Source organism: Nicotiana sylvestris, chromosome 7 (assembly GCF_000393655.2).
Source record: "Nicotiana sylvestris chromosome 7, ASM39365v2, whole genome shotgun sequence".
NCBI lineage: Eukaryota > Viridiplantae > Streptophyta > Magnoliopsida > Solanales > Solanaceae > Nicotiana > Nicotiana sylvestris.
The window spans coordinates 115794474-115818994 of record NC_091063.1 but is presented as its reverse complement, the minus strand read 5'-3'; the positions used below and the strand labels follow the sequence as shown (position 1 = coordinate 115818994).

General features: G+C 37.5%; 2 protein-coding genes and 1 pseudogene across 3 annotated transcripts; 2 read left to right on the top strand and 1 right to left on the bottom strand.

The window, feature by feature from the left end:
- Nucleotides 1–4423: 4423 nt before the first annotated feature.
- LOC104250084 (proteasome subunit beta type-1-like) lies at nucleotides 4424–9268 on the top strand (annotated as a pseudogene).
- LOC104224681 (probable phytol kinase 3, chloroplastic) lies at nucleotides 6065–17147 on the bottom strand. Of its 2 annotated transcripts, XM_070150683.1 has the most exons (4): nucleotides 16798–17140; nucleotides 9462–9529; nucleotides 9241–9372; nucleotides 6065–6568 (listed from the first exon to the last, which is right to left on the bottom strand). In XM_070150683.1, exons 1-4 carry the CDS (start codon nucleotides 17083–17085, stop codon nucleotides 6559–6561), a joined length of 498 nt encoding a protein of 165 aa, XP_070006784.1. In that variant the 5' UTR covers nucleotides 17086–17140; the 3' UTR covers nucleotides 6065–6558. The 2 variants fall into 2 exon arrangements, with proteins under 2 accessions (XP_070006784.1, XP_070006783.1); XM_070150682.1 differs by lacking the exon at nucleotides 6065–6568 and having other exon boundaries at nucleotides 9084–9372; nucleotides 16798–17147.
- A 3426-nt stretch (nucleotides 17148–20573) lies between these two features.
- LOC138873656 (uncharacterized) lies at nucleotides 20574–24508 on the top strand. The gene is made up of 4 exons (XM_070152132.1): nucleotides 20574–20902; nucleotides 21661–22600; nucleotides 23348–23599; nucleotides 23933–24508. The coding sequence occupies exons 1-4, from the start codon at nucleotides 20574–20576 to the stop codon at nucleotides 24506–24508; spliced, it is 2097 nt and encodes a 698-aa protein (XP_070008233.1).
- The last annotated feature ends 13 nt before the right edge of the window (nucleotides 24509–24521 follow it).

Here is a 24521-nt window from a genome sequence, read left to right as displayed (position 1 = left end):
TATATGGAGAAAGTTGGGCCGAGCAGATGCGGTAATAGCGCTAGAACTCCTCGGCCAAGGGGAGGATGGGATAAGAGTAACCGACATAGAAAGGGTACACGTAGAAAGCGCCGTACCCAGAACGGTGTATTTGCACTATGTCGTGCCTTGGTGGAACTAGGTCTATGTAAGCATCAATTTTTAATCTATCCCTAAATTCTGCAAGGCTCACCTTTTTCATCAATGACTCCGAAACCTCAAGGTCGTATTCAGGCACCTTTGAAAAATCAGATCTATCTTTGTCACTATGGAGGATTATCTTATCCGCCATAGGAAGGTTCTCATCTTCAATAGCAACTGAAACACTATCATCATGGGGAGGTATGCGCACTGCCAAAGGAACAGGTTCTGTTGCCCTCCCAGAACTAGAAGATGCATTAACCATCTTTGTTTGTTTATATATGAAGAAAATATAAATACGGAGAAGTCATGAGTAGCAGAAGTCACCAAAATTAGTGAAAATAAGGATACAAGAGTAAGGGTAACGGAGCAGGAACTCTGAATGAAGAAGGAAGAAGTAGATGCAGGGATTCAATATTTGAGAATGCAAAGAATAAGGCAAAGGGTTTCATATCCCTATTTATAAGAACTCAGGCATCAAAATCGAGAAAGCAAACTGTATGCCCAACACATGTATCGAAATGGCAGAGGCATGGGAAATTATGCAAGGCATCAGAAAAACGCGTAATAATGACATATGACGTCATGATGTCACTCTGAATCAACGTGACCATAAGTTACGGCTCGCAAAGGACCACGTTTCAACCTCGTTTGAGATGTTACTACTCGACCTACTCGCCTAAATCTCTCAACCACGACTATCAGAGTCCGCTCATTTAGGTCGTCCAGAGTCGGCCTCAATAAGCGGAGGGACTAACTATATGGGTTAAAATCTGCCACAAGGGAATTTGGCATGACGGGGAATTAAAAAAGATGACGCGGCCGAGGTCGACTAGTAAACAGTAAGACTCGTAGTCGGGCAATTAACGATGATCGAGGTCGAGCATCAAGGACAGATCATAACTGCTAGTTTTTGCAATAGGATATTAAAGAAAATATTCCATTGAATATTATCTGCATTTGTACTATTAGGGTTGATTAGGGGTATGACTCATATAAATAGAAAAAGAGATAAGGGGAGAGGGCATGTAACATTCATTTGGATAAGAACACCTTCTAAGAAGAAGACTCTTTCTCCGGAAAAGATACAAATATTACCTTTCTAATAAGATTCTTCCATCTATCATTTCATACTTTCCATCAGATCCGAGAATAATTCCAAAATTCTAGGATTCGTCTATCATTCATCACTGTTAGAAAGAAAAAATTTCCACCTCATTCAATATTGGGTGAATCATTCTCCTTATTTACGTTAATGTCATTTATTGATATTTATTGTTTGATACTCTCTTATCATTACTGAAACTTTTCGTAATATTAAATGCACGCCGCATTTAATTCCCTACCAACGTAATCTTGCAATATTTGTGCTACCGAGTTATAAATCTAGGGATATTATCATTAACTTAGTTTAATTCCGTATTACATAAAATTAATTAGTTTAATCAAAGGTTTACACTTTTTGGTCAAACACATCCAACTAGTTTAGTCGGCTTATATGTGACGCTCTTTCTGTTTTTAGAGTCCCAAAATGTTTGACACTGTTTTATAAATAATACGAAGTGTTATTTTATAGTACATTTTTATGATCTCAAAGATTCAAGTGAATTTATCTATTTTAGTTTTGAAAGAGTAATGTATTTCAAGTTTGAGGGGAATCAATAAACTTATAGTATAAGAGAAAAACTTGGCAAAATCGGTGCATGCACTAATGACTAAACCATATGAATTTATCACGATTAAAGAATAAATTAAAGTAATAATTCATAAAAACTAATCATATTTATGAGATCTGACGTGGAAGACGCATGCCATAATTATTGCTTTTTATACATGAATTAGGTGCTAGTAGATATTTCGAGATTTTTACATGGTAGGACTCTTACTTAAAAATATTTATACAAATAATAATACTTGTCCGGATCCCACCTTTCTTCCGAAAAAAGGGAAGGAGAAGGATCTTCTTCAGTAGATCCCTCTTGTTCCTATTTAGTCCCCTTCATTTCGGAAGCTCTTTCTATTTCTACATCTCTTTCTTCCTCACTTTCCACCTTTTCTTCTGTTTTTGAAGCTTCTTTCAAATTTTGCTTTATTCCCAAAATATACATGAATTAGGTACTAGTAGCTATTTGAGATTTTTACATGGTAGGACTCTTACTTAAAAATATTTATACAAATAATAATACTTTTGCTTTATTCCATAAAAGCACATTCAATTTACGGTTATAGCATTTTTAAAGATTCATTATTTATAGCCCGTTTGGCCAATTTTTTTTTTTTGGGCAAAAAATGCTTTTTTTGGCTAAAAATTAAGGTGTTTGACCAAACTTTTGGAAGAAAAAAAGTGCTTTTGAGGAGAAGCTTCTCTCCAAAAGTACTTTTCTGAGAAACAATTTTGAAAAATATACACTTAGAAGCAGTTTTCAAAAACATGGCCAAACATTAATTACTACTCAAAAGTATTTTTCAAATTAATTAACCAAACACAAACTGTTTCTCAACAAAAATATTTTTTTTTCAAATTAATTTACGTATATTTAATAATATCTGAATATATATGTATATTTGACCTATAAAATATGTATTTGTATATATGAGGTATATGTTATTTATTCAATATACATTAATCGTATAAATAGTAACAAATTTAATATTTATATGTTTATGTATACCACTTTTTATTCCTTAGGTATAAATATACGGTAAATAAATTTTAAAATATAAAATACTGTAAATAATATTAAATAACTTTTTTATTGAATTAAATTCTTTTTGTGACAAGATTTTGGCTCAAAAAGGGTATACTATGCCTACAGGGAGGAAGGAGTTATTGTTCATTATTAGAAAACTGAATCACTTCGGACGTGTTTTAGGAATGAAATTCTTTGGATACTTTTTTTTTTCTTCTTAAACGTCATGATTGATCCGTGTTTATAACTGTCTGATAAGATATGTATTTATTTAGCTGCCATGTTAGTAAAATAACTGTTGCTGCTAGTTTTTTGAATTTTTTTGTTTTTAAATTTTGCCTACATGTGTTTTTCTAGATATTTCGTAGTAGTACGAGTAAAGTGGATTATTTGCACAATATGACCTTTTCTTGTGCCCGCTCTTTAATTTAGTCCTCGATAGCTCAACAGACTTGGCCAAGCTTCTCCAAAATAAAAAGCAATTATTTTTTCCAAAAAAATATTTTTTTTTTCAAAGTTAAAGTGTTTGGTCAAGTTTTTAGAGGAAAAAGTACTTTTGAGTAGAAGCAGAAACAATTTTGGAGAAAAATACACTTAGAAATAGTTTTTAAAAATTTGGTCAAACACTAATTGCTGCTCAGAAGTATTTTTTTACATAAATTAGCCAAACACAAACTGCTTCTTACCAAAAATACTTTTGAAAAAAAAAAACTTCTCAAAATAAGCTGATTTTTGCAGCTTGGCAAACAGGCTATAAGTTTTACTTCTAAAAGATTTTTCCCTTTTTTATTTCTATTGTAGATAGTCACACTTAATATCATATAACAGTAAAACTATTAGCTTGTTATAAGAATGGACTACCTTCAGCCTAGCAAGAATAAAGCGAAGAATTAATCGATCTAATTTTCCTCTTCTCTTATTGTATAGTTAAAATATCCAATCGAAAGTGTGGAACTTAGCTCAATATGGTGGATAGTTAGATGATCTTTTTCGTTCTTTTTGCAGATGAATGTAACCCATTGAGCTAATGGGACATAATTCTAATAATGGACTAAAAAGGCCATTTGTGCATATACCCGAGTAGAGTCCACATTTTGCGGCCCTTTTTAGACTACAACAACAACAACAACCCAGTATAATCCCACTTAGTGGGGTCTGGGGAGGGTAGTGTGTACGCAGACCTTACCTCTACCCTGAGGTAGAGAGGCTGTTTCCAAATAGACCCCCGACATCCTTCCCTCCAAGAACTTTCCACCTTGCTCTTGGGGAGACTCGAACTCACAACCTCTTGGTTGGAAGTGGAGGTTGCTTACCATCAGAGCAACCTCTCAGAGCTTACCATCGGCCCTTTTTAGACTGAAAAATGGTATTGTTTAGCGGTTTTTTTAAATAACAGTCGAATTTATATATATATTTATATATATATATATATATTGTATTTTATATATAAAAATTATATAAATTTTATAATGTTAAAAGTGATAATAGCCAATGACAGGAAAAAAATGGGCCTCAACCAAGAGCGCATTAGGCCTACTGGAAATCAGCCCATTAACTACACTCATTGAGTTGTCTTGTTGAAGGAGGCATCCTCATCAATTTTCTCCTCTTTCTTCAATTTTAATTTCAATCATCTGCAACCCTAGTGTTTTACTCTCTCTCTCTCTCGCTATGACGAAGCAGCAAGCTAACTGGTCTCCTTATGACAACAATGGAGGGTGCTTCATTATATATTATTATTATTATTATTATTATTATTATTATTATTATTATTATTATTATTATTGTTTTTGCGTCCTTTTACTTATTATGTCGATGTTGATCTCGATGCTAATATATCTGATCCATACGCTGTTGCAGAACGCGTGTTGCGGTTGCAGGTGGAGATTACTGTGTAATTGCTGCTGACACTAGGATGTCCTCTGGCTACAACATCCTAACTCGCGATTACTCCAAAATCATTAAATTGTATGTTCCGTTTTCCTCTAGTTTACTTTGTAATTGTTCTGGAGTAGGACAATCATATACTTATTAACACAAATTTTAAGCAGAATTTTATTTAAAAACTTATGAGGATGTAATGAACTGAAATGAACTAGAATTAAATGAAAGTTCCCACAAGGACTCCCCAACTCAGAAGAATTCATATACTCCCTTTATTTCAATTTGTTTGAACCTTTTCGGAGTATGAGGGTCAAATTTTCCGTGTGAATTTGGTCTTAGATTCTTTAACTTTTTAAAAATAAATTTTATTTACATATTTAGAACCTACATAAAAAAATATATTATAAGTCACAGTAGTTAACACTTAACAATTCAAAATAAATTAAAAATTATTTGCAAAAATGTGGTCAAAGAAAACTTTGTTCGACTCCTAAAATTACTATAGGTTTATTCTTTTTGAAACGGAGTGAGTATGTCACAACTCAGATAGTTGTGTGAAGCATATAGATTTACCGCAATTGTCTGAAATTACGCTGAACCAAACCAAATGTTCCAACCATTGAAATTCTTGAACGCAAGCTCTTCTGTACTACAAACATCCAACATAATGATGTCGCTAATGTTAGTTCTAAGAAGTAGGGCTCATTGGGCCATGTGGAGATCAGTGGTCTTGACAGTAGATATCTCTTCAGACATCACAAAGGTATTTGATTTCTTCCGCACATTTTCGCAATCAGCAGTTTGGTAGTTTGCTGTCAGAAACTTTAGGAGTCTTTAAATGCTTCAGAAAGGTTACACCACTAATTGGAAGGCTCAAGCTGATTGGTATTCGGGAAACAGACTGGTGTGTCACAGAGGATACAACCACAATCCAGTAACCTATTTTTGTAAGTAATGGTCCTTCTGCTCTTACTTGGCGGACCTTTTTTTCATTGGAAAACGGCGTGCTTGTTTTATAAGTAGCGTATGATAACATACATAAAAGGAAATATGAATCACAAATGGAGAATCCATCACATCACAGGACTTTCATAGGAGCTTCTTGATTGACAAATATCAAAAGGAATCTCTGTCCATGGCTCACAAACACGACCTGAGCAATAACTTGATTAGGATAATGGATGATGATATGCACCTCTAGAAGTATCGGAAAAGTTTTTTTGCCATGTCCTCCTGGCATCATATTTCAGCCTACACTTCTCTGCTCCCAAATTTAAAAAGTTCATTACTAATGCTAATCACGTTCTCCAGAATATTTTAATGATACCCACTACTGAAATTTTCAACCTGTTGAGCCCTATTATTGCTTCATTGCTTAAAATTTCTTCAGTTCTACGTATCTCGGGAAAACCACTTTTTGAAATCAAACTTAGACTCTTTGTTGGAGCAATGAAAAAGGTTGAAGAATCAGCCGAAGAATAAGACAATGGAGTGATTACGCAAATGATACATATTCCTTGTCTTGATTTCCAAATCTGGCTGCAATCTCTTGGGGTGGTGTTACCCTAATGATGTATATTCCTTGTATTGATTTCCAAATCTGGCTGCAATATCTTACCTTGACCCATCCCTTCGCTGTCTCCTCCAGCGTTTCTGGACCCATTTATCTTGGTTAATTTAGATTTTGAAGCTCCTCTCCATCTATTGTTGCTATCTCGAGTAACGTCGATTCTTCACTAACATCTGGGCATTCACTGTGAAGTATAATTGCTGGGGAATTTACTTCACTGTAAAGATTTATTCCAAGCTTTTCATGGGAGTTTCTTCAGCCATGACTGTCAAAAAAAAGAAAGAATCAAATGGGAAATTTATTAACTTGACAATTTTATTGCGCTAAAGTTTGGGGGGGGGGGTACTTTATTTGATTTTTTAACTAGCTATTGACCTTGTAGATGACAAAGGAAGTCAAAACGTTTCTACCTAAAAGAGCTGATTCTCATCCCCTAACTTGTTTTTTTAACTAGCTATTGCCCTTGTAGTTGACAAAGGAAGTAACTCTATTTAATGAGTGCCAAGATTTTACGAGTCTAAGTCCATGTCCTTGGTAAAGTATTTAGCTATTGTATAGGGTGCATTCCTAAATATTTGCCCTTGTCTATGTTAGAGTCTTGATTTCTTGAGTCCATGCTCGAAAAAGGGCATCCAGGATTCTAAACTGGTCGGTTCGAGTACCGGTGCTCCCACTATTATGATTTTTGACAATAGGTGTGAACTTAGAAAGCATATATGTCTTTCAAAATCTATGAATTACTAGAGGCAGGGCAACGCATCCACTACCAGGAAGGTTGAATCATCATCAATTGGTTGCAGTAAATAGGATTAACAATTGGATTTCATTGCTTAAACTTACACGAATAGTTGAAGTGGATAAGCACACATGTTTGAAGCCAAAAAAATTTCTTTTGGAAAATATTAATGGTGTGTTTGGTATGACGGACATCATTCCACGGAAAGTGTTCTCTTTGAAAATATTTTCTTTTGGTTGTTTTGTTGGTGGTTGGTGACTGAAAAGTATTTTTCAGAAAATATATATTAAAGTTTGATGATAATATCATCAAATTGGAGAGTGTTTTGATGAGACTTTTGAGTACTAAATATTAATAATAATATTGTCTAAGTGTAGTTGAAGCAAGTAATATGAAGTTAAAAGTTAAGATAGTCGTAACTCGTAAGGAAAATGACTTCTGCCCATAAGCGAGGAAAGTCATTTTCCTCTTTTTGATAGAAAATGTTTTCCATGGTAAATTTCTTCTGTCTTTCCAAACTCCAGAAAATGACATCCTAAAAACATTTTCCGTGAAGTCATTTTCTCTCATACCAAACCTAAACGAAGCATCCTTCTTCTATTAATGATTTTATTAAATATGCAGCGGACAAGTGTGTGCTGGCGTCTTCAGGATTTCAAGCTGATGTGAGAGCTTTGCAAAAGGTTTTGGCAGCAAGGCATCTGGTAAAATGCCCGAATCTGTTGATACTTTGATATGCAGCATGCTAGGGCTCAATTTCACTGATTTTCCGTCTGCTTGGCTCTTATGCAATATGTGGAGTATTAAGCCATTGGAGAACCAAAGCCCCAAGTGTTGTATTATGCTCTTTAGTTATTCTTTTGATTGTCGATGTTGCTTTATGTTCTGCGAACACAGAAACAGCAGACACTTGTCTAATAAGATTTGAAGTTGTTGATTTTAGTTTCTGACCTGTAGTGTGAAGTTTGCATTAGTTACCCATGTTACTAGGATTAGCTATGAACTTAAGCAATGGAAATGTGAATGGAACCTGGTTGTGCGAAACAGAAGATTGGAATTTGAGCTTTTGGTTTGTGTTGTTTTTAATCGAAGTCTACTTTCCTAAAATGGAAAACTCTGCTGTATTTAATTTTTTGTCATGAAGCTCTAAGGTATATTGTATAACACAAAAAAAGCTATGATGCACCTTCTTTCATTCATCCTGATAACTCTTGCTTGATTGTCCTTATTGATAAAGATGTTCTCTGACTTTCTATTTAACCAACATAGTAATCTTTGCCTCTCATTTTAGTAGCTCAACTCTATATGATAAATATTTTTCGACTCTTCTTTTTATGATTGTGCCTATTAGATGCTGGTCATTCAATTTGTAAAGCAGTATCATGTGCTTTCTAGCTTTCTCTATCTGTTTAGACGTTGGAACTTAACTCCTAATATGATATTGGAAGTGATATTCTACTTTTTATACTTTGAAAATAGATATATCAGCATCAGCACAATAAGCAGATGAGCTGCCCAGCCATAGCTACTTTCGAACACCCTATACTACAAACGTTTCTTTCCATACTATGCATTCAATGTTCTAGGTGGCCTTGACAATGAAGGTAATAGATTATGGCTGGAATGCTGTGTGAAGTTTTAATTTTTGTATTCATGGCTGTAAAGAGGCTTCTACTTATTTTATTCTTAAAATTCTCGTAGGGAAGGGCTGTGTTTTTACATATGATGCTGTTGGATCCTATGAGAGGGTTGGGTATAGTTCTCAAAGTTCAGGTTCAACTTTGATCATGCCTTTCCTCGACAACCAATTAAAGTCTCCTAGCCCTCTCTTGCTGCCCGCCAAGGTTCGGTTTGATACTTTAATTTTATGGAATTTTCTTTCAAATTGAGGAAGTTTCTAGTCTTGTCAACTTCACCTATTTTCACAGATGTTGGCAGCATCATATTACTCATAGATTGCAGCTTAATGAAATTAAAGAATACCAGGTTGCCATTAGAGAAATGAAGTGGAGGAAAAAACAATTGAGGAATGAAGAGATGGATGACCCTAAATAAATTTGGATAGCAACCTCATCCTTAACTGAATCAGTTTTTGGCTGTGTGACAGCTTGTTATTGTTAGTAATAGCTAAGTTTTGTAACAAGAGATGGTTTAATGAAGCTGTTTGGTAGAAGCTGTAAATATTCTTCAAATTACTAAACCTGTGGTCTCCAAATCGGCTCATAGACTTGACAGTCGCATCATCCTTCCATAATCCTAGTCCCAAAAGAAGCATTTTTATTATGTTGAGGCCAGGAATAAGAGATGCTAGAATTGCTCCCTGGCGATCAGAGCTGGAAAAACAAACAATGCCAAATCACGAAAAAAATTAGGCACTAAATGAATGAAAGGCAGGCTTCATGCATAGGTTGAAAAAAGGTACCTGAACATTGGCCAGCAGAGCATGAAGACCAGCCCGATGCTGATATGGACAAGCTTTCTATTTGTTTTCTGTAATATAAAAATTGAAGAATTAAGAAAATACAGTACAAAGGCCTTACTGAACTTCATTAAACTGAACAGGTAGTTACTATTTCCATAAGATGAAGGAATCCAACTATAAGCATAAGTTGGGTCTTGAAAAACAAAAGGACAAACTAATCCCAAATCTGGAACTCTTAACATAATTAGAATCTTGAAATGAGAAAGTAGGAAACATGACAGAAGAAGGGGAAATTATATTCAACTAAGTAAATACACATTGTATGCTTCTCTTCCATTCAAGGGATACAGACGAACCAGTTATATTGGTAAATAGAAGAAAACGAGACAGCAGAGTGCAATAAATCTATTTGAGATCAAGTATTGTCCGATTGTATTGGTTAAAGCCGGATAATATTTTAAAGAATCATTAACAAAGACAACATAGACTTTGTAACACTGCAAAACCAATATAGTTTTTGGGATAACATCATAAATATTTTAATAAGATCCTCATCACAGTATTGTTTCATCTTATAATCATTACAGAGATTACGGCTAACTACCAGAAGCATACAACTTTGGAATAATTTCTGATGAGTAGACTTGCCCTAGGGCTTAGTTCAAGTAGCAAAGGTTGAGGCACTTGTTACTTAGGTCAAAGGTTTGAGCCTTGCGCGATGCGAACTACGCCTGACGTCTGAGTGGAGATGGGTATAGGAGCAGGCCCATTATCCCGAGTTTTGAAGACTGAGGTTGGTCCTAAGGGCTGGCTCCAGACGGATTTTCAGGTCATCAAAAAGAAATAAATCTGATGACTAGTGGAAAGGTACATAAACTTGGTCGACGCCGGATAATCAAGACATCTGTACGGCAGTAAATGCACACAAGACTAGCAGTAGTAGCCAATATAAGCCCCTGCCAATTTCGTTCTGATATCAGGTACTTAACGTACACCATTTATGAACATAGTGCATATTTTGCAACATTAGATTCAGAAAGACAAAGCTGTTTCATTTCTATATTTAGCACAAGAGAATTAGCTTTGACATTTAGGATCCATCAGAAGCTTAACTGAATGCAATGAAATCCAGGGCACTTTGACAAACAAACAACTCCTCGCACCCAATAGTAGTATTCTAAACTTTCTCTGAGTTAGTAGAGTCACAATTTATCAAAGATGGCCATTCAAGTGATGAAGTGAGTTCTATCAATGATACCCCTGATAAAATTTTCACCAAGTCGAATACCATTATAATGCTGAAACACGTCAATGGCACAAAATCAACAAATCGATAGCACCAATTAGCGCTTCAGTAATTTAACTTGCTGTTCTAAAGCTAAAGGGGAAAAGATGAATTTACTTAAATAACCAGAGAGCTAACATGAACTCACAGGAAACCCTCTAACTTTGCACCAACAAGCTAAGACCATAATTTTTATAAGGAGCATTGTAAAGACAAGCAGATTCACTCAACTATTTTTCTTTTAGATATACTTGCCTCCCGCATAAAGCTCAATAAGACTTACCTCTTGGGTACCGTCACGTCAGTATTTACATTTGGCGAATAGAGAATTCACAGAGTGGATAACTCTGGCATCTTGATATGGTGTCCATCTCATTCAAATGATTTGGTAGCCAATTTTGTTGACTTGGTTTGGTTTGGTAGCCAACCTTGTTGAATTTGTATAATTTGGTAGCCAATTTTATTGACTTGGTTTGGTTTGGTAGCCAACCTTGTTGAAATTGTGAAAAGGGTGTGTAAATTGTCAAATATTGTAGGCTTTAGAGAGTGAGGTTTTGGCTATAAAAGGAGAGCTTTAACTCTCATTTCTACACACCAACAAAGAGAGAAAAGAGAGAGCAAGGTATTCCATAAACTATAAGAAAATAGTTTGTGAAGAAAAATAGAGTGTGAGAGATATTGTAGTGAGGTGGAAAAAGCAAAAGAGTGTTTATTTCTTTTGAGGGTGTAGTGGTCTTAGGAGTATTTTTTACTCGTTACTACACAGTGTAAAATTCCTCGCTATAGTGATATCAGTTGCTCTTTTTTGCCGTGGTTTTTTCCCTTATTCAGAAGGGTTTCCACGTAAAATCTTGGTGTCATTATTGCTGCATTTCTATTCTATCTGATTTAACCATAACTTAGTGTTCTGCGTTTATCACTAATACCGTGAATACTATTTTTACGGGGTTTATTCCTAACAAGTGGTATCAGAGCCAAGGTTCTGTTTGAGTATGCTCTGTGGTTGCAGCACAGTCTGAACTTCCACATCAGAAAAGAATTACTTTGGTCTCCTAATAAATAATATTTGTATTTGTGATAAACGATGGAAGCCAACACTAGTAGAATGGTTATATTGAATGGCACAAATTATGCCATTTGGAAGGGCAAAATGGAAGATTTGCTCTATGTCAAGAGTTTTTATCAACCTGTCTTCGCCACTGTAAAGCCTGATAATAAATCAGATGAAGAGTGGAATCTGTTACACAGGCAGGTTTGCGGCTTTATTAGACAGTGAGTTGACGATAATGTTTTGAACCATATTTCTGGGGAGACACATGCTCGGACCCTATGGGAGCACCTTGAAAGTTTGTGTGCTCGGAAAACTGGAAACAACAAGATGTTTTTGATAAAGCAGATGTTGGGTTTAAAATACCACGATGGTCCCGCGATGACAGATCATCTGAATAATTTTCAGGGATCATGAACCAGTTATCTGCTATGGGCATTAAATTTGATGAAGAAATTCAAGGCTTGTTTCTACTTGGTTCCCTACCAGATTCTTGGGAAATTCTTAGAACTTCATTATCAAATTCTGCTCCGGATGGTGTGATCTCTATGGATCTTGCCAAGAGCAGCCTTCTAAATGAAGAGATGAGAAGAAAATCTCAGGGTTCCTCCTCATCAGATGTCTTAGTGACTGACTCTAGGGGGAGAAGCAAGAATCGGGGTTCTCAAAATAGAGAACATAATAGAAGCAAATCCAGAAGCAGACTTAAAGATATTGAGTGCTATCATTGCGGGAAGAAAGGGCACACAAAGAAGTTCTGCCGGATTTTGAAAAAGGAGAATAGAGACAAGGAAGAACAGAAAGAAGATGGCAATCGTGTAGCCACCGTCACTACAGAAGATCTTGTTACAGTCCTTGATGCAGATCTGATAAATATTGCTTATAATGAGTCAAGCTGGGTTGTGGACAGTGGTGCCGCATCTCATGTGACATCAAGGAAGGAATTTTTCTCATCATATACTCAGGGTGACTTTGGAACTCTGAGTATGGGTAATGAGACTGTATCTAGGGTGGCTGGTGTTGGAACGATTTGTTTGGAAACTAGTATTGGAACTAAACTAGTTTTAAACAATGTAAAGCATGCACCTGATGTTCGTTTGCACTTGATCTCTGTTGGTGTTTTGGATGATGAGGGATATGTCAGTACCAATGGTGCTGGAAAGTGGAAGCTCACTAAGGGCTCCATGATTGTGGCTCGTGGGGAAAAGCGTCGTGGTCTATACTGGACTACGGCCTCTACCTGTGTTGATATGGTGAATGCCGTTGAGAGCCATAACTCTTCAACGTTATGGCATAAGAGGCTTAGCCACATTAGCGAGAAAGGACTAAATGTTCTGGCCAAGAAGAAATTGTTGTCAAATTTTGAAAGTGCAAAATTAGAAAAATGTGAGCACTGCTTGGCTGGAAAACAAAAAAGAGTTTCTTTCCAGTCTCATCCTCCTTCAAGAAAGACAGAGTTGCTTGAGTTGGTGCATTCAGATTTATGTGGTCCAATGAAGACAAGAACTTTGGGTGGTGCACTTTATTTTGCTACCTTTATTGATGATTGTTCAAGGAAACTTTGTGTCTACATCTTGAAGACTAAAGACCAAGTGTTAGGTGTCTTTAAGCAGTTTCAGGCTTCAGTTGAAAGAGAAACTGGAAAGAAGCTGAAGTGTATTCGTACTGATAACGGTGGTGAATATTGTGGACCGTTTGACGAATACTGCAAACAACAGGGTATCAGACACCAGAAGACTCCTCCTAAGACTCCTCAGCTTAATGGTTTAGCAGAAAGGATGAACAGGACATTGATGGAAAGAGTCAGATGTTTGCTTTCTGAAGCAAAGTTGCCGAATTTCTTTTGGGGTGAGGCTTTGTTGATCGCCGCACATGTTATTAATCTATCCCCTGCGGTTGCTTTGCAAAGTGATGTTCCAAACAAAGTTTGGTATGGCAAGGATGTCTCCTATGACCACTTGAAAGTGTTTGGTTGCAAAGCTTTTGTACATGTGCCTAAAGATGAGAGGTCAAAATTAACTGCCAAGACAAGGCAGTGCATCTTCATTGGTTATGGCCTTGATGAGTTTGGTTACAGGCTATATGATCCAATTGAGAAGAAGGTTGTGAGAAGCCGTGATGTTATCTTCGTGGAGGATCAAACCATTGAAGATATTAACAAAGCGGAGAAGTTAAAATCTTCAAGTTCTGAAGGTTTAGTTAATCTTGATCAAGTTCCTCATACAAATGGGGATGACACTGGTGGGTTCAATGATGATTGTGATGCCCAGAACCATATTCCAGATCAACATATTGATGGTGATGGGGATAACAATGCTAATATTGATGAGGTAGATGCTCCTACTCACGAAGCTTGGATGAGTTAGATATTCCACTCAGGAGGTCTTCTAGACCTCGTACTCCTTCCTCCCGTTATTCACCCAATGAATATGTATTACTCACTGATGGGGGAGAACCAGAATGTTATGCGGAGGCTATAGAAGATGAGCACAAGGATCAATGGATTGAAGCCATGCAAGATGTATGAAATCTCTGCATGAGAACCATACTTATGAGTTGGTGAAATTGCCTAAGGGCATGAGAGCTTTGAAGAACAAATGGGTATTCAAAGTTAAAGGTGAAGAACATAGTTTGAAGCCCAGATACAAAGCTAGATTGGTTGTCAAGGGATCTGGTCAAAGGAAAGGTATTGACTTTGACGAAATATTTTCTCCTGTCGTGAAAATGTCCTCCATTCGGACAGTTCTTGGTTTGACTGATAGTCTTGATTTGGAGATTGAGCAAATGGATGTGAAGACTGCTTTTCTTCACGGTGACTTAGAAGAGGAGATTTATATGGAACAACCAAAAGGCTTCAAGGCAAAAGGTAAAGAAAATCTTGTATGCAAACTTAAGAAGAGTCTATATGGATTGAAGCAAGCTCCCAGACAGTGGTACAAGAAGTTTGAGTCTGTTATGGGGGAGCAAGGCTACAAGAAGACTTCTTCAGATCACTGTGTGTTTGTACAAAAATTTTCTGATGACGATTTTATCATCCTCTTGCTATATGTGGATGATATGTTGATTGTGGGCAGGAATTCTTCTAAGATTGACGAGTTGAAGAAACAGTTGAATAAGTCTTTTGCAATGAAAGACTTGGGTCATGCTAAGCAGATTTTGGGCATGAGAATTACTCGTTCGAGAAACGAAAGGAAGCTTTACTTGTCACAGGAGAAGTACATAGAACGTGTACTGGAGCGCTTCAATATGAAAAGTGCTAAGTTGGTTCGCACACCTCTTCCTGGTCATCTGAAGTTGAGCAAGAAGACGTGTCCAACAACAATGGAGGAAAAAGAGAGAATGGCCAAGATTCCTTATTCCTCTGCCGTTGGAAGTTTGATGTATGCAATGGTATGCACTCGACCAGATATTGCTCATGCAGTCGGTGTTGTTAGCAGATTTCTCGAAAATCCAGGAAAAGAGCATTGGGAAGCTATAAAGTGGATACTCAGGTATCTAAGAGGAAGCTCACGTGAATGCTTATGTTTTGGAGGATCAAATCCAATTTTGAAGGGCTATACAGATTCTCATATGGCAGGTGACCTTGATAACAGAAAATCCACTACTGGATATTTGTTTACTTTTTCAGGGGAGCTATATCATGGCAGTCGAAGTTGCAGAAGTGTGTCGCACTATCTACAACTGAAGCGGAGTATATTGCGGTTACTGAAGCTGGCAAAGAGATGATATGGCTCAAGAGATTTCTTCAAGAACTTGGATTGCGACAGATGGAGTATGTTGTCTATTGCGACAGTCAGAGTGCAATAGACTTGAGCAAAAACTCCATGTACCATGCGAGAACAAAACACATTGACGTCAGATATCATTGGATTCGTGAGCAAGTGGAGAACGAATCACTTCAAGTCAAAAAGATTCACACGAGTGAAAATCCTGCAGATATGTTGACCAAGGTGGTACCAAGAGACAAGTTCGAGCTATGCAAAGAACTTGTCGGCATGCACTCAAACTAGAAGATAGTGCTACCTCCTCTAGATGAATGAGACTGGAGGGGGAGATTGATATGGTGTCCATCTCATTCAAATGATTTGGTAGCCAATTTTGTTGACTTGGTTTGGTTTGGTAGCCAACCTTGTTGAATTTGTATAATTTGGTAGCCAATTTTATTGACTTGGTTTGGTTTGGTAGCCAACCTTGTTGAAATTGTGAAAAGGGTGTGTAAATTGTCAAATATTGTAGGCTTTAGAGAGTGAGGTTTTGGCTATAAAAGGAGAGCTTTAACTCTCATTTCTACACACCAACAAAGAGAGAAAAGAGAGAGCAAGGTATTCCATAAACTATAAGAAAATAGTTTGTGAAGAAAAATAGAGTGTGAGAGATATTGTAGTGAGGTGGAAAAAGCAAAAGAGTGTTTATTTCTTTTGAGGGTGTAGTGGTCTTAGGAGTATTTTTTACTCGTTACTACACAGTGTAAAATTCCTCGCTATAGTGATATCAGTTGCTCTTTTTTGCCGTGGTTTTTTCCCTTATTCAGAAGGGTTTCCACGTAAAATCTTGGTGTCATTATTGCTGCATTTCTATTCTATCTGATTTAACCATAACTTAGTGTTCTGCGTTTATCACTAATACCGTGAATACTATTTTTACGGGGTTTATTCCCAACACATCTAACATATGAGAAAGAAATCAAAGAAAATAAGCCGCCTTTGCTGCTTCCTACAGTATTCATAAGTTGCAGTTTCGAAATTGAAGAATTCAACCACAACCCAGGAGAAATTCATGTGCATTTAGGCCATATCAAAATTTACAACTAAACATTATCAAAGTTTTAAACAGTCAATAAAGATTACTCTTCTCAGGCTAAGAATTAAAACAACCTTACTCGGTTTGACTCTAAATCAGAATTAATCCGATTAGAAAAAGCTGAGTTAGATTGGGGTAACTTTTCGAACTGATATTCAGTGAGAATAATCCCAACCTTAAAAGTGAAAAAGTAAAGGACCCACCTGATCAAAGACTCCTCTCTTTGCTGTTTCTTCCCATAATCGAAGCATGGAAAGGGCAATACCGCCGGACAATGCAGTGGCAATTAAATCCCCCATGACTGGATTTTCCAAAAACATAGCTTTAGGCCTCACCTCGCTGTGTAATCTTCTGGTTTTAAGCTTATGGATTCCGGAGTTGAAGCGATTGAGCGCTTTCTTGTTGGACAAGAGAGAAGAGGGAAGACTTGAATATAAGTGTAGATTTGAGTTTGACTTTAATCCTGGAAAGACACCAGCAGGGATAGCCATTCTAACCACATGTTATCTTTGGTTGGCGCACTTTAGTTATTTCAATGCGCGACTCCTTTCGGCAATAGGCATTAATTGGCTCTCTCTTCTCGCCTAACTTGTCTCCCTCCCTTTCAATTTGGAGTAATTAGTTTGATTTTACATAAAGTTTAATAAATTAGTTTGACTTGGCACAAAGTTTAAAGAAAAGTGAAAAGATTTTTGAAACATAGCTATCTATCTATATTATTTATTTATCTATATCTATATTTATCTATCTATATTATTATAAAAACACGAATAATTTATACTAAGTATTAAACGGCAAAAATATTTCTAAAATATTAATCGACTTTGACGACCTTTAATATTTATATAATTTAAGAATATAATTGTAAATCACGGCTAGATTTCTTTTCCATTTAAACTACACGTACTCAGAGCCGACAAAATCTCTTTTGGGTCAAATCACCTCACCGTCTAATTCTTCTCCGTAGCTTACTATATTATACCACAAATATGTTTAAATTTCTTCCTTTTTGTAGATTACAAATAATTATTCTTATGATATTCTATAAACTAAAGACGACAAATCATTGTACCTGTGGAACGGCTTGTTTTCATAATGGAACATTAGAGCCTTACAATCAACTATAATCAACAGTTCTCTTAATTTCTTACATTGCACTATTTTTCAGGTAATATCTATTGTAATTAGCACTTAGCAGAACAACCTTTTTAGGAATTACTATTAGTTATTCTGTAATTAGAAAATAGTTTTGGTACTTTCACTTTATTTTCAGGCTTGGTTCTTTGGAGCGCATGAATATTGTCATAATGAAATGGGGAATATCACTAATAATATTTGCGAAGAGAATTTTATCCAGAGAATTCAATATGCAGGACAAATATTTATATATGACGGATTGATGCGAAGAAGTGCCGGAGGTTCTATTGTCTAAACATATGATTAATGTTGAGTATTCACAAATGTTTTACGTGAGTAAACTCTATTTCACAGCCTTATTCCTTCATGTGGTTAATTATGTCACTATGTTTGCAACAAAGGATGAAATTGTATTACTTGAAAGCTCAGAAGATAAAATATTTCTTTAATAAAACACTTTAATATTGGACATAAATGCAATATTTAAACTAACTCACAATAACTAGGATGTTCAATCCATCTAAAAAATTGCAGGCAAATACATTTTTTTTTACTAGATGAGAAGATAAAACACTCATAATTTTTCTTTTGATAAAGAGGAGATACATAGTTAATAGGATGTATACTAGATGAGGAGACGAATATGATTTTTTTCACCTGGAATATGATCCTTGATTATGTATTATTAATATAGCATATCAATTAATTAAAGTAATAAAAATTTGTCAAACTTCCCAAGATTATTATTAGTTCTTTATTATCTTTTTAAAGGTTGGCGTACTGTGGGCATATAAATTTTGTTGAAATTAAATTCATTAAATAATTTGGACTATATTTTAAATTCAAGATATATTGGTCCAAATAAATATTATGGGCTAATATAATTGAATTGATTATTTAAGTCCAATAAATATTGACTGGGCTAGCCCATTTAATTGGGCTACAAATGATGAGCCCATCTCATTAGGCCCAAGAAGTCATCTTCCTAGAGGTCCAATGCCACGCATCAAATGACGTGGCACGCCAAGTCAAACGAAAGAGCCAATATGATCGTGCCATGTGTCAAAATGACAAGGCATGCCCAGTCATACTAAAAGACCAATAAAATCACGTCATGTGTGCAAGTGACATGTTCTGGCCAATCAAATGCGGTCATGTCACATTTCAATTTGATTGGTCGGAAAGAGTTTGTTCTTATCACAACTCCTCCTTTCCACAACTATAAATAGGGGTCTTCATAACTCAGAAAAGACATCAGAAGTTATAACAAGAAGCAAGAAAGAGCTTGTGGATCAAACGTTGCAAATTCCTCCACAAGTTTCAGGCTTCAAGTTCAACGAAGAACAAATCAAGGTCAAGTTCAAGTAATCAAGCTCAAGCTTAAGAACAAGATCATCGTTCGAGGCAACAAATATATATTCAAGATTAAGCTCAAAGGCCCTTGAATTTATTTACTATTGAAAGGAAGAATCAGAGGATTCATAGAGATTGTAACACTCAAATATTCGAAATAAAATACTACGATTGTTGCGATATTTTTCGGTCTTGATTTTATTTTCTCGACGCAAATTTATTGTCTACAAATTCTGGCATGCCCAGTGGGACAATCTCTACCTCTCATCTCAACTTTTCAATCACCAAAGTTCAAGAACATTGAAATGGCTTCGAAGAAAATCAACTCCAGATCAACATCTACTAAGACTGCTAACTCTAGGTTCTATGCTGATGTGGAAAGCATCCTCGATGTCACCTTTGGAAGCTTCGGACCAGTTACGAGGAGCAAATCAAGCTCTTTAGGACAACAAGCCTCCCAAGTGTCGTCCGCATCAACCCCTGTTTTCGGATTTTCATCCTCAAAAGGAGCAAGATCTTCCACAAACGCATCTGAAAGAGGAAGTGATGTTGCTGAAAAGATCAAGAAAACTCTTGCTCTGCTTGACCTCTCCGGCTCCAAGCACTCTGTTGTGAAGGAAGATGATGATGCTTCAAGCGATGGATCCTCCCCACTTACACCACATAGCATGAGCCAGTCAAGGATCAATCTGTGTGAAAATCCATGCTACTCTCCACGACAATCATGCAAGCCATGGTGACAAACACTTCATCTATGGAGGAGCAGTTGGCAAACTTGACGGAAGCAATCGCTGGCTTGACCAAATGCATGCAAAATCAAGAGGCTAGAATTGACAAGCTAACAGACAGGGTGAGAATCTTGATGGAAGAAGAATCTACCCATGCACCCGGCAAGCTCCCAGAAGTTCTAGAGAGTGACTCTCCCCCAAGACAAGCAGCATCCACTAAGGCTATCCCTGTCTCATCTGAAGGGATGATTCCAATCGATCAACTGAAGGAGTTCATCGAAGGAACCATTAAGAACAAATATGAAGTTGCTGCTAAATCCTCCCTTACATATGCAAAGCCATACACTACAAAGGTCGATACGTTGAAGATGCCTGCTGGCTATCAACCTCCGAAGTTTCAACAGTTTAATTGTAAAGGTAACCCAAAGAAACATATTGCGCACTGCGTTGAGACGTGCAACAATGCTGGGACTTATGGAGATTACCTCATCAAGCAGTTTGTCCGCTCGCTAAAAGGAAATGCTTTTGACTGGTACACAGACCTCGAGGCTTGATCTATCGACAGCTGGGATCAACTAGAGCAAGAGTTCCTCAATCACTTTTATAGCACAAGATGCATGGTGAGTATGATAGAGCTTACAAATACTCGTCAATGAAAGGGGGAACCAGTTATCGACTTTATCAATCGTTGAAGGAATGCAAGCCTCAACTGCAAAGACAGGCTTAGTGAAGCTTCAGGCATAAAGATGTGCATCCAAGGCATGCATTGGGGATTGCGGTACATCTTGCAAGGTATCAAGCCTGGAATATTTGAAGAACTTGCAACTCGTGCCCATAACATGGAAGTGAGCATGGCCTCCGCTGGAAATGAAAGGCTACCTATCTATGAACCTCGCAAAGTGAATGACAAGCAAGAAGTCAGGAAGTGGGGCAAGTTCGTACCCAAGTCTGAAATCAAAGAATCTATGAATGTCAATACGTCACTTGTGAAGTTCACGACGAAGGAGAGCAAGAAACAGAGTATGAAATCCACTTCGTTTCAAGATACGCCAAGTGGGAAGCTGACTCTAAAAGAAATGCAAGAGAAAGAGTACTCATTCCTGGATTCTGATGTGCCAGCCATTTTCGAAGAACTCCTCGAGTTAAATCTCATCGAGCTTCCGGAGATGAAGCGACCAAATGAAGCTGGGAAAACAAATGACCCAAATTACTGCAAATATCACCGACTTGTAAGCCACCCTCTAGAGAAGTGCTTTGTCTTCAAGGATAAAGTCATGGACTTGGCTCGCGAAAAGAAGATCGTGCTTGAAGATGAGAAAGCAAGCGCAAACCAAGTCTCTATCACCTTTGGACGTTGGTGACTCGTCGTAGGTGCCATAAAAGGATCCCACAAAAAGAATCAGTGGAACAACCAACAAGGAAGATGATGGTAAAAAGACCAATAAAAAAGAATCCAGTTAGGCATTTGAAGAAAGCAGAAGTGGAGATGCACCACCCTCAAAAGCCACGAAATCCAGTGACCTTGGAGGATTTTTTACCAAGTTGGTTTCGCATGAAGATTTCCCATGAGGGTATTGATGCCTCTTGTTGCCATACTGACAAGGGGGAAGAAAAGAGTGATGACCTACCATTGGCACCATCTTCGGAAAAGCCCATCGAGTCCACTCCTCAAGAAGTTAATGCTTGTGAGGAAAAGGTCACGTTCACAAATGACGATCTTTTGCTAGGTGACACTCCTCATAACCGCCCATTGTACCTGGTTGGCTATATGCGCGATAAAAAGGGTAAATCGGATTTTGGTTGATGGAGGATCCTCAGTGAACATTTTGCCAATCCATACTGTGAAAGAACTTGGTATTCCCATGAACTCTTAGAAAGTCGTGTGATGATCCAAGGATTTAACCAATGGGGGCAAAGAGCCATATGCGTGATCAGGCTGGGAATCACTATTGAAGATATACAATCAAGTGCATGGCTGCATGTGATCGACGCGAAGACTTCATACAATGTTTTGCTTGGGAGGCCTTGGATACATGAGAATAAAGTTGTTCCATGTACCTACCATCAATGTTTAAAATACTACGAGGGTGAAGTCGAGAAGACGGTAGTTGCTGATGATAAGCCATTCACCGAGGCTGAGTCACACTTTGCCGATGCAAAGTTCTACTTGAAGAACCGCATTGTGAAGGAGCTGAAAGTTGATGATGGTACGAAAAGCAAGAATGACGAACCCATAACTAAAAGAGTTGATGTGACTATTGGTAAAGCCAAAACTGTTACTGAGGAGGTACCCGCCAACATGAGTAAATCTCATAAAGGGGGTATTGCATCTTATGGAAAGAAAGTAAGTCCCGCGCTCCAATATGTCCCTAAAAGGAAGAAAGACGAGGGCGGATCACATAATCTCCAAACCAAGAAGCTAAGGGAGTTAACTCTTCCGGTAAAACGAATTGAGGCAGTAAAGTTGTCCTCAAAGCTGCTTGCAAGGTTTGTAGCCCAAAATCGTTTGCAGAATGTGGCACTCCCTACAAAGCGAACATATGATGGTTTTGATCCTAACGCTTACAAGCTATTTGCAAAAACTGGATACAATCCCAATGAGCCGACAAAGTTAGGGAAGCTCCCATCAGAAGCTACAACGAGGCAACCCCGTGAAGGTCTGGGATACAAGCAACCGTCACCAGTGCGCATCTCAATAAGAAGGGTGAGTAGCAATTATATCACCGTAGAAGACGAATCTGCCGCTTCTAACAGGCCTTCTGTCTTTGATCGGCTTGGAAAATCAACTGTGAGAACTTTTGTATTTGAGAGATTGGGTCCATTAAAGAAGGGAAATAAGTTCCAGAGAAATCATCGAAATACAAGAACACCCGCTTCACCCAAAACTCAGGAGATCTCTAAGGATTTCCAAAGTTTGGTTCCTTCCAAAATGAGACAACAAACAAAACCGGTGGTTTCATGTGAAGAAGTATTGTGGGTAAAGCCATATACTGTGGTCTACACTAAGGAACGTGACAAAGATGAAGAAAGTGTAGGTTCTTCGTATCATATCACTGTACAAGGCAAGAATGGTGTTTCGTCTTCGATGGAAGATAATGCGGAATTGGAGGATGTTTCGCCGTGTTATCACATATCCTTCAATGACGGGGACCCTCAAGAAGATAAAGATGCGAAAGATGCTCCACCTGAACTTGAAGAAGGAGTGAAAACGACAGTTGATGCCTTAAAAGAAGTTAACCTTGGCACCGATGAGGAACCAAGACCCACCTACCTAAGTGCTTTACTAGAAACTGATGAAGAGAGCACTTATATTGAGTTACTCAAAGAATTCTGGGATGTCTTTGCTTGGAGTTACAAAGAGATGCCTGGCTTGGACCCGAAAGTAGCAGTCCATCACCTTGTAGTCTGAAATGGTGCTCGCCCTGTTAAACAAGCTCAAAGGCGTTTTAGGCCAGACTTGGTTCCCCTGATTGAAACTGAAGTTAACAAACTTATTGAAGCTGGATTTATTCGGGAAGTTAAATACCCAACATAGGTTTCAAGTATTGTCCATGTAAGGAAGAAGAATGGCCAGATTCGAGTATGCATTGACTTCAAGGACCTCAATAATGCATGTCCCAAAGATGAATTCCCGCTTCCTATTCCAGAGCTGATGATCGATGCTACTACTGGTTACGAGGCAATGTCTTTCATGGATGGTTCGTCGGGTTATAACCAAATTCGCATGGCACCAAAAGATGAAGAGCTTACTGCATTTCGTACCCCCAAGGGCATTTATTGCTACAAGGTAATGCCTTTTGGCTTGAAGAATGCTGGTGCTACTTACCAAAGGGCTATGCAGAATATTTTCGACGATCTTCTCCATAAGAATGTCGAATGCTATGTTGACAACTTGGTGGTGAAATCAAGAGAGAAGGGTGACCACATGAAAGACTTGAGGATGGTATTTGAATTGCTCCGGAGGTACCAACTTAGGATGAATCCGTTGAAATGTGCCTTTGGAGTTACTTCTGGAAAGTTCCTTGGTTTCATTGTCCGCCATCGAGGGATCGAAATTGATCAAGCCAAAGTGGATGCCATTTTGAAAATGCATGAGCCTCGAGATATCCATGAATTGAAGAGTCTGCAAGGAGAGCTAACATACCTTAGAAGATTCATATCAAACCTGGTTGGGAGGTGTCAACCATTTAGTCACCTCATGAAGAAAGGCGTTCCTTTCAAGTGGGATCAAGCTTGTAGCAATGCCTTCGAAAGTATCAAAACCAACTTGATGAAGCCTCCAGTTTTAGCAGCTCATATACCAGGAAAGCCATTGATACTATACATTGCGGCGCAGGAAAGGTCTGTTGGAGCATTATTGGCCCAAGAAAATAGTGAGGGGAAAGAAAACTCTCTTTACTACTTGAGCAGGATGATGATACCTAATGAGTTGAACTATTCGCCAATTGAAATGTTGTGTTTGGCGCTAGTCTTCTCAATTCAAAAGTTGAAGCACTACTTTCAAGCTCATGTTGTCCGTTTTGTTTCTAAAGCAAATCCCATCAAGTTCGTAATGTCAAAACCTGTTCTTAGTGATCTACTATTGAGATGGTACCTCCAGTTTCAACAATTCGAGATTTTGTACATCCCTCAAAAGGCTGTAAAAGGACAAGCATTGGCAGACTTCTTGGCGAATCATCTGGTACCTGATGACTGAGAGCTAACTGATG

Excerpts from the sequence above, each read along its gene's own strand:
- LOC104224681 (XM_070150682.1), bottom strand. The coding sequence starts at position 17,085 with ATGGCTATCCCTGCTGGTGTCTTTCCAGGATTAAAGTCAAACTCAAAT. Across the intron at positions 9,530-16,797 it reads AGAGAGGAGTCTTTGATCAG|AAAACAAATAGAAAGCTTGT; the intron begins GTGGGTCCTTTA and ends TTTATATTACAG. Across the intron at positions 9,373-9,461 it reads CTCTGCTGGCCAATGTTCAG|CTCTGATCGCCAGGGAGCAA; the intron begins GTACCTTTTTTC and ends TTGTTTTTCCAG.
- LOC138873656 (XM_070152132.1), top strand. The coding sequence starts at position 20,574 with ATGCATTGGGGATTGCGGTACATCTTGCAAGGTATCAAGCCTGGAATA. Across the intron at positions 20,903-21,660 it reads AAAGAAATGCAAGAGAAAGA|AACTTGGTATTCCCATGAAC; the intron begins GTACTCATTCCT and ends ATACTGTGAAAG. Across the intron at positions 22,601-23,347 it reads ATCGGCTTGGAAAATCAACT|GTTTCAAGTATTGTCCATGT; the intron begins GTGAGAACTTTT and ends TACCCAACATAG.